This window comes from Aegilops tauschii, chromosome 4 (genome assembly GCF_002575655.3).
Source record: "Aegilops tauschii subsp. strangulata cultivar AL8/78 chromosome 4, Aet v6.0, whole genome shotgun sequence".
Classification (NCBI taxonomy): domain Eukaryota; kingdom Viridiplantae; phylum Streptophyta; class Magnoliopsida; order Poales; family Poaceae; genus Aegilops; species Aegilops tauschii.
The window spans coordinates 156587198-156597291 of NC_053038.3; the positions used below are offsets into that span (position 1 = coordinate 156587198).

The 10094-nt window shown below is 46.0% G+C and overlaps 1 protein-coding gene across 3 annotated transcripts; it reads right to left on the reverse strand.

The window, feature by feature from the left end:
• Positions 1-4332: 4332 nt before the first annotated feature.
• On the reverse strand, positions 4333-8881 carry LOC109733005 (uncharacterized). 3 transcript variants are annotated; one of them, XM_040386930.3, is made up of 5 exons: positions 8726-8881; positions 8187-8295; positions 5108-6671; positions 4882-5040; positions 4333-4797 (listed from the first exon to the last, which is right to left on the reverse strand). In XM_040386930.3, the coding sequence occupies exons 3-5, from the start codon at positions 6361-6363 to the stop codon at positions 4533-4535; spliced, it is 1680 nt and encodes a 559-aa protein (XP_040242864.2). In that variant the 5' UTR covers positions 6364-6671; positions 8187-8295; positions 8726-8881; the 3' UTR covers positions 4333-4532. The 3 variants fall into 3 exon arrangements, with proteins under 3 accessions (XP_040242864.2, XP_073352554.1, XP_045083578.1); XM_073496453.1 differs by lacking the exons at positions 8187-8295; positions 8726-8881 and having other exon boundaries at positions 5108-6095; XM_045227643.2 differs by lacking the exons at positions 4333-4797; positions 4882-5040; positions 8187-8295; positions 8726-8881 and adding an exon at positions 6864-7634 and having other exon boundaries at positions 5702-6671.
• Between the last annotated feature and the right edge of the window lie 1213 nt (positions 8882-10094).

Here is a 10094-nt window from a genome sequence, read left to right on the forward strand (position 1 = left end):
TATGTATGACAACACGCTAACAGACAATGCATCCAGAGTGCCCTAAGCACCAATGCATTGAAAGAGGCCAAGTTTCTAACCATACATTTTTTGTGGCGTATTTACATGTTTTATTACTCTAATCAAAGACCTTAAGAACCGTGCCCGGCTTATAAACCCAACCGACCGGAAGTAGGAGACTTTATGAGATGACATACAATTAAATGAAGAAAGATGAAATGTTGTATTATAACAAATAATATGTGTCGGCACGACAATAAATGAAATCATCTAAATACTAGCCTATAATATTACGTAATACAGACGTAGTATACACTATGAGTATCAAACGAGGACATGAACTTTTGGTTTATGTGTGTATATACACCATATATGAAAAAATAATTTAGTAAATAAATAAAAAATCAACATATTTTAAAAATATGTTTGAAATAAACTTGACCTTCCATTGTACTGGTAAAAAAATCCACAAAAAGAAAAAAAATCCTCGTGACTTCTTCTCGCAAAAGACAAAACTTCTAGTTAAATAGTGTGAATAGTGACCTATAATAGCAAATAAATTTTGTTTTTTTGCCTCAGTAGTCCACACCGGTTATCTATTCGTGAATTTTTTATATACAAGTGCAAAAGAAAGCAAGTTTATTGTAAAGACATTCAAACTTATTTGACTTTTTTTAAATCATTAAACTTTTTTCGTCCTCTATCAGAGCAACTCCAACACGCCGACCAAAACGGACGGCGCTTTTGTTAGCTTTTTGTCTGTTTGGGTCGGCCGCCCGCTCGATGTCTGCCCTGTTTGAGATTTGGGTTGGCAGTGCGCCCAACACGTCGACCCATATATGCCGGCGTGGCCGGCTGGCTGCCCTTTTTCAACAAATCACACACAAAATTTGCGTTATTTCACAAGTAAACATATAGTCCATAAACCAAATAAATAGCATAGTTTCAACCAAATAAATAGCATAGGTTTACAAGCCGAAAAAAATAGTCTCACATAGTTTTGCAAGCCGGATAAAAAGATACATCTATTGGTTGCCAACATGAGCCCACATATGCTCAACCAAATCTTTTTCCAGTTACATGTGAGTTTCCCAATCACGCAAGTCATGATGAAATTGGGTGAACTGTTCAAACGTTGCCGCTCCTTCATGCTCAGGCACAACATTCTCATCCTGAAACTGAAACCCTTGATTGTAGAGACGTTCCGGGCGCTCATCTTCTACAATCATATTGTGCATGATCACACAAGCAGTCATCACCTCCCACAGTTTCTTCGTGCTCCAAGTATTACCAGGATACCGAACTATGCCCCATCGAGATTCCAAAACACCAAAGGCACGCTCGACGTCCTTCCTAGCACTCTCTTGCTCTTGGAAAAATCTTCTCCTCTTCTCTCCGACAGGGTTGGGTATTGTCTTCACAATAGTGGTCCACTGAGGATAGATACCGTCACCCAGGTAGTATCCTTTGTCGTAGTTGTGGCTGTTGATAGTAAAGTTCACCGACGGGCTGTTGCCTTCGGCAAGCCTAGCAAACACCGGCGAGCGCTGAAGCACGTTGATATCATTGTGTGATCCGGCCATGCCAAAGAAAGAGTGCCAGATCCAGAGATCTTGAGATGCCACGGCCTCAAGTATGACAGTGCAAGCCTTGACATGGCCCTTATACTACCCTTGCCAAACAGAAGGACAATTCTTCCACTCTTAGTGCATGCAGTCTATGCTATCAAGCATCCCTGGGAAGCCCCTGCTGGCATTCATCGCCAACAAATGGGTTGTATCTTCAGGAGTCGTCTCTCTCAAGTACTCAGGGCCAAACACAGCAATAACAACCTTGCAGAACTTATACATGGAGTCTAGGCATATAGACTCGCTCATACGGACATACTCGTCAATGAGATCACCGGGCACTCTGTATGCAAGCATTTGGATGGCTGCAGTGCATTTCTGATAAGAGGAGAAGCCAATCTTTCCAACAGCATCCTCTTTGCACTCGAAATAGTCATCATAGCCGACCACCCCCTCTCTAATACGGTTGAAAAGATGCCTACTCATACGGAAACGGCGGCGAAATTTCTGATGTTTGAACAACGGGTTTGTTGGGTCAAAGTAGTCCTTCCAAAGAAGGAAATGCCCGCTCTCTCGGTTGCGATTCAACGCTGGTAGGTGCCCCGGAATGGAGCCAAGGAACAACGGCCGCTTGCTATTGAAGTGGTGATGGACCAACACGGCAGTCAAGATCTCCTCCTCATCATTGGACGAGGAATCGTCGGGGTCGCAAAGGAAATTGTGAAAAAAGAACTCGTCGGCAGAGTCCATTTTGTACCTTGGCAAACTGTCGAACAGCTTGCGGGCGTCGACGAAGGAGACGGTCGGCGAAGGGAGTCGCGCCACTCTCAGACCAGCTAGCTGCCCTGGCGCGCGTCCGACGAGCGTGCCGGTGTCAGGACAAAGGATCTGGCCGGGACGGCAATGCGGCTTCTTGGTCGCGGTCGCGGCTGTGTCGGGGGAGCGGGGGCGGGAAGCTTTCGGTTCCCTAGCGGCAAGACGGCGGTGGCGGCGACGTGGGAGATGGCGGTGTTGCAGGGGGATGTTACGGCATCGGCAGCTGGAAGAGGCACCGGAAAAATGGGCGGTGGCGTCGGCGACGAAGGAGGCGGACGATGGTTTGCTGTTGGAATGGGAGAGGACGGCCAATGTGCCACCGACCAGCGGGCCACGAAAGGAGTAGGCGGGCGCACGCGCGTGTCCGTTTCATGGCCGTGCTAACGCAAATCCGGCTCAAAAATGGGCCGAAAATGGATCGGCAGCGGACGAAAAGCGGACACGTGTCCGTTTGGTCGGTGCGTTGGGCCGACTTTTTTGTCCGCGCCAATCTAAACGGACGCGGGTGGACGAAATGGTCGGGACGTTGGAGTTGCTCTCAAATGAATGTACTCTCTTTGCTGGGAGCATCCTAATTCCTCCTGACGTGGAGAGGGTCGAGTGATCGCCAGTAGGATGATGAGAGAGAAGCTCTAGTGTAGAGTGGTGGACATCAACCTTGAAATTTCCAAGCCTTGGTGTGGAAGCCACACGCTCTAGCTTTCACTCCCACGGCAGCGCGTGGTGAATCCAGCTAGCAAGAAGCACTCCCACCTCTGGCCTGTTGCCTCACTGACATAGAGAATCCACTAGGACCTGGTCCCACGAGGACCTGTTCTCCGCATCGGCAGCACCGGCTCACTGTAGTCAGCGTGTGGCGAAAGGCCTGGCCCCACATGTCAGTACATTGGCTTGGTGGTAACGCTTCACCCCACATCTCAGTCGGTCCCCCGCTTTTAACAGCAGTACCGGTGCGGCACAACAACAGAGGGAGGGTCAAAGGCCAAAGCAGTGACAGTGTTCTCACTGACAGGTGGGCCTATGGTTGCCGTGCACGAATCTCCACAGCGCCACTCCTCCTTGGTCCTGGTCCTGATGATTGTCTGGCTTTCCTGGGGAGAAGAGGGGGGATTTGATTTTTCACCACTCTTTACTTCGAACTTTGACAATTTGCCAGTAGTTAGATTGTAATTGATCTGTTGACACTTATTACTTTGTATTTTGATCTTTTGCCACTTTTCAACACAAAAACAATCTATGGACATAATAGACAAACTAAGTAGACAAAATAGAGGACCATTGTACCCCTGACCCAAACAAAGCACATCCTTAGTCATTCCCATCCAAAATACAGCCGCCGCTGCTGTACGTGCTGCTCGCCGGCCACCGCTGTACTTACTACTCTCTCTTCCTCACCGTTGCTCTCATGCTCCTCCTGCTGCCTTCGCCCTCTGCTCCCTGCGCCCCCTCCTTCCCCTGTTCAAACTCCTGCTGCCTCATGCTGCCCCACTGCTCCCTGCGCCCCCTCCTTCCCCTGTTCAAACTCCATGAGCTCCATTACCATAAGCTCAAAGTTGAAATGTAGAACGCCGTTGAACCAATGATCCAAATTGCATGAAACTTTCTCAGATTAGTCACATAGATATGAATGATTTACTATAATTTTTAGAATTTTTTCTGACAACTTTTAAATATCGGTCAAAATGTGGTCAAACTAGTCAAGCTCAAAGTTGAAATGCATTTTGCCGTTCAACCAATGATCAAAATTGCATGAAACTTTCCCAGATTAGTCGTACATATATGATTGAATTTCTGTAATTTTTAGAAATTTTTCTGGGTGGTTCAAAAAAATGTTCAAATTTTGGGCAGCATTTTGGCTCAATTTGGACAGCATTTTACCCGTTAATTCACTTCTGAAGATATGTATGCACAGAACAGAAAAATTCAAACATATATTTGGACATATTCATACACCATGACACAATATCAAGACAATATATTCTTACTGCCATGTTTTTGAACCAAAAGCACAAGGCCATAGTAACTAGCCATGTTACAACCAAAAGCATAAAGAAATAGTAGCTGCCATGCTGCCATGTTACATCCAAAGTGAAGGATGCTAAGTCTGTCATATTACAACCAAAAGTATAGAGAAGATCAAGCACATCACTAGTACTTCCTTCTCTTCGGGGTCAACTTTCTAGCTTTTGAGCTTGAGGCCATGTCGTATGCTATCATGGTGTCCTCCATGGTAGGGGTAGGTTTCTGCAACGCCTCATCAGCCAATGCCATGGCCAACATCCTTCTTGTCACTGGATTGGGACTTCCTTGGAGACTCTGTGGCATAGTGATCATGTGCCTTGTTGGAGTGACGGCCACATCAAGTTGTGGTGTTGCATGTGTTGCCTCGTCAGCCAACGCCGAAGCCAACATGCTGCATGTATAGAGAAATGTAATAAATGCAAGTTAAAATCGAAATGTAATAAGCCAACATTGCTATAGTATGTGGGTGTGTTACCTTCTTGTCACTGGATTGGGACTGCCTTGAAGACTTTGTGGCATAGTGATCATGTGCCTATTGGGAGTGACAACTTCAGGTTGTTGGGATGTCAATTCAGGTTCCGGTGCCGAGGCATCATCATCAGCTGGATATCTTGGTGCTCTCTTCTTTCTTTTCCTGCACATAAACAAGTTAGTACATAGTAAAACAAGTGATGAAATAAACATTGGTCATTTACAAGTACCTTGGCTTTGGTCCATTCAACGGACACGTGGACTGCCTATGGCCTAAAATGTGGCATCTTTTGCATCTATTCTTGCTGCCTAGCTGTTTTGGCTCTTTCTTCTTTTTAGGACCACCATCTCCACCTTCGAGGAAGCTCTTGTACCTGTTCTTTCTAGGCCTTCCAACACCTCTTTTCTTGTCTAATGGAGCCTCCATGTCAAATGGAAATTGTACATGTGGCCATTGAGACCTATCTGTCAATGGCTCAATCTCTCCAGCATATGCTGCCCGAAACTTCTCCAGAGAGAAATAGTCATGCACATAATCCTCCCATCTGGGGTTCCTTCTATCTAGCAAGAAAGCAAGTGCATGCTCACAAGGCTTCCCTGTGTGCTGCCACTCCAAGCACGTGCACTCGCTTTGGTCAGTTTTCACAACATGTCGCAAGTTGTATTTACTTGTGTCCCTCACCTCACAACTTGCAACTCCAGATTTCCCAACTTTCAAATGTTTAAGTCCCCTTGTCCTATTATGAATCTGTTGGATGATGGCTGGAATAATTTTTCCTTTCAGTTTCATCCCAATCTTTCTCCTTTTCTCATGAAGTTTCATGACTAGCTCTCTAAGAGTGTCAGCTAGCTCATCAGGTGGCAAATCTTTGTAATCTTTAATCCAACCATTAAAAGACTCGGCAAGGTTATTGTTGATGTAATCACATTTAATGGAGGGGTCAAACATGCATCTCATCCATTTTAAGCTGTGGTACCTTGAGAGATATTCATGCACATCAGGTGCTTCTGCTAGGATTTTATTCATGTGGTAGTTAAAAACTTGTGGCCTATATGCCCTAGCAGCTGGCCACATTCTGCCAAACACATCTCCTTGGAACTTTTTAGAGAAGTTAGCCATGAGATGCCTAAAACACTCCCTTTGATCTGCATGAGGGAATATTTTTTGGACTGCATTCTCTAAACCTTTACATGCATTTGTGCATATAGCTAGAGGGGAAACAGAACCTAATGCCTTGTTGAGTTGTGACATGAACCATGTCCAATTTTCATCGGTTTCACCATCAATGAATGCAAATGCTACAGGATACATCCAATTAGGCCCATCTAATGCTGTACAAGCGGCTAAGTGACCTCTCCATTTACCGGTGAGTGCAGTTGAGTCTATACTAAGATATGGTCTACAACCAGCTTTAAAGCCATCAATGCAAGATTTAAGAGCCATAAAGAATCGGTTAAAGCGAACTATACCGTTAACCATCTTCATATCCACCTCTACAATGCTTCCTGGGGATCTCTTCTCAACTTCTGCTTTGAAGTTAAACAAATATTGAAACTTTGCCTCATGCTACCATAAATCTCTTTTTGTGCTATATCTTTTCCTTTCCACACCGTATGATACTCAATTGTAGTGCCATATGTATCTTGCAAATTCTCCAACAGCTCTTTGCATCCAATTGTAGGGTCACTCTGTATAAGGGGTACGGTCCTCTGTGCTACCCATCCTTGAGATGTCATGTTGCTTTTTATCCTACCGGTAGAGGAGCACTTGTGCTTCACAGAAATCTTGGTAACCTGCAATACAATAGGAAGCCCATCAGATCATAGTATAAACATAGAAAAAACAGCAACAATAACAATGCTTAAAAGCCCATCATGACATAGGATAAACATAGAAAAAACATCAACAATAACAATGCTTAAAAGCCATCACATAGGATAAACACAGAAAAAACATGAACAATACTTCAAAAAAAACTTTAGTACCCTTATGCTTTGTCCATCGGTCCTCACTCTGGCTGTAATCCTCCATGGACAACCCGTGGCTCTACATTTGCCAAGATATCTTTTCTTATCAGTCTTATATCCCCAAATGTCAATCTCCCTTTTAATTCCATATTGTCTGATAGCCATCCTAAAATCTTTCATTGAAGGAAACAAAGCACCAAGATACATCTGCGGGTTCTCTTTGTCATATGCAATCTCCTCATCTGGTGGCACACTATCATCCACGGGAATGGCAGCCTCAATGAAAAGCTGACGGTCCTCCTCATCGGTCATGTAAACTTCCTCACTAGGTGGAGAAGGTGGTGGCTCAGGGACCGCCTCATCGTTGATACCAAGAAGATCGCACATATTATCTTCGGTTATGGGAATGTCGACATCGTTAATACCAAGAGGATCACACATATTGTCTTCTTCAGTTATGGGAGGAGCTATCTCAATCAAGCTCCAATCTATGAGTGGTTCTTCCTGATTAACCACGGAGGACTCACATCTCTCAGTACTATCAACCACATCAAAAACAGTTTGAGATTGCATTGTGGCTGGGTGGTCAACATCATCCGGTGAAAACTCCACATCATCAGGAAAAACTCTATATTGACTACCCATTGTCTGTGCCATCTCGAAAGCTGACAAGTTTGAATTGTCAACAACCACAGAGGAGCTAGCAGTGCATTCTACAGATTTGTTAGTTGTCTTTTTTGGAGCAGCTGGCTTTTTCGGAGCAGCTCGCTGTTTGGGGGTAGCTGGCTTCTTGGGAGCTGGCTTTTTCGGAGCAGCTGGCTTTTTGGGAGCGCGCGGCTGTTCGGGAGCACGCGGCTGTTTGGGAGCAGCTGGCTGTTTTGGAGCCCTCTTTGCATTGGGTTCCTCCAATGTAACAACCTCAGCTAACAGAAATGATTTCTTGGCCTCAAAGTCCCAATGATTGCGAATAAAGTGGGAATTCAGTTGCTGACCATTAAGTACAAGATCAACTGTGCTCTCGACGGTGTCTAATGCAAACAACCGCACCTCCTGGCCTATCCCCATTTTGATATGTTCCGCCACAGCTTCATTGAAGCTAACCCATGACATACCAGAAATGTTGAAATCAAACACAACATCATGCTTGTCAACAACTTGCTCGCTTCCATCATCAAGCTTGTAGACATAACGAGCTACTCTAATAGTTAATGTGAACACCAACGGCGGTGGAGGCGGCCTACTCGACAATGACCAATAACGAACAATATACGATGGAGTTAGCGTCTATTCGCTAACGTGCATTCAGATGAGCACCAAAAAGAAGCTACTTTGCTTTCTCACCTGGGCTCGGGAACAAACAAAGGAGGAAAATCGAAGCCGTCTACTACGACGTGGTCACCTCTCTCTGGTTCAGCCATCTTCAACACCTAGCTCATCTGAGTTATGTGGTCTGTAACAACAAGAAATCAAGCAAAAATTATGAAATGTACACCAGCAAGTTTTCAATATTTGTTAACTTCAATATTTGTGGTAGAGGGTGCAACAGAAGCACAAACGTGAGAATTTATGGATCTCTTCTCAACAAATTTTGAAGCAGTAGAGGGCGCAACAGAAGCACAAACGTGAGAATTTTAGTCCCCACGCACACAGCAGGAGCACATGGCGAATTCAAGGTGCAGCAGCGGCCATCGACGCGCGGGCAAGCCGGGGGCTCTGCGGGGCGCCACGAGTCGGCGAGTCGCGGCGAGGCTCCGACCGGCCGCCGCCGCCGCTACCCTTGCTGGTCACCCTAACCCTAGGGCGCCGCCGAGGAGATGAGCAAGAGAGAAGAGAGGGAGGGCGCGGGAAAGTGGGAGGGAGTGGGAGAGAGAGAGACTCACCAGGGCCGCCGCCGTCGAGCACCACCAGGGACGCCGCCGCCGTCGTTGCCTCTGCTTGCGAGAGACAGAGCGAGGGGATGAGAACGAACGAACTCCTCTGTTCCTCCTGGTCAATTGATAGGAAGGGCAAATTAGTCCTTTTTTGTGGGACCCATGTGAGAGAGGGCAAAATATCAAAGACCCAGATAAAAAGTGTCATCAGATTAAATACAAAGTAACTAGTGGCAAAATAGCAAAGTCCCAAATAAGGGGTGGCAAATAATCAAATTCCCCGGAGAAGAGAGGCAAAAGCCAAAAGGTGCCATTTATTTTCAGGAAGGAGAAAAGTGAGGGGAGGATTTGGCACATCATTTGGGATGAGCATCTCCATTGCTCTTGTTTGGTTGTGGTTTGTTTGTTCCTAACGATGAAGGGTTGGAACAAGAGAGACAAAAAGTGCATTACTTGTCCCTGCTTTATCATAATATCCCAGCATCAGCATCAGGGTAGGTTAGAATAACCATGGCTCTTGGTTCCCCGCCTTTCTCATCTCCGTTCCCTAGACATCATGGCCTGCTGCTGGTTTAGCTAGCTTCCAGTGCAGTGAACTCCAACAAGTATGACAAATCACAAAGACTGAAGCCATGCAGGTGCGTGGATGCAACCCGTACTGTCACATGTAATCCATCCAAATACAGAGATAATCGAGGTGAAGCTCCCAACCCCACCCAATATCTCCGGAGGAAATCCTAGATTAGCTGATCGGATGACGACGGCATTCATGTGTCGTTACCCCCTTGGGGGCGGCATTTTTGGAGTTGCACTCGGTTTTGAGGGACCAGTGGATGGCTTCTTCGGTGGAGCGGTGTTTATTTTTACATACTCATGGCGACGGTTCTCGACGGCATGAAGCAGTGGAGGCTTGGCGTTATATATGTGGCGATGGACACGCGCAGGAGGTCGACGTTGTCTGGCGTCGTGGTGGCGTCGATGGTAGAGAGGCCTGACAAGGTCGATACGTCAGTACATGCTTTGAGGATGGATCGAGGGAAGATGGAGGTGACATCCCTTTGCAGCGTGTGCATGTGGTACTCACTGAGAGTGCGCCGGACCGGAGTGTTGCTGAGTCCCGCCTGTGTGGCTTTGGATGGGCATCCGACGTTAGATGTTAAGCTTTTGTGCGATGTCTGTTTGGTATTTGGCCCGGACATTCGGCACACCTTCATCAAGAGGATAGGAGTAGCGACAGGTGTCGTTTAGATGGTGGCCTCGGGCTTACTGTTGTATTTCTTTATAAGGTCTTTGTGAATAATAAATAATATGGCCGCATGCATCTCCCAGATGCAGAGGCCGGGAGTGATTCCTCTTTTTCTAAAAAAAATGTATAATG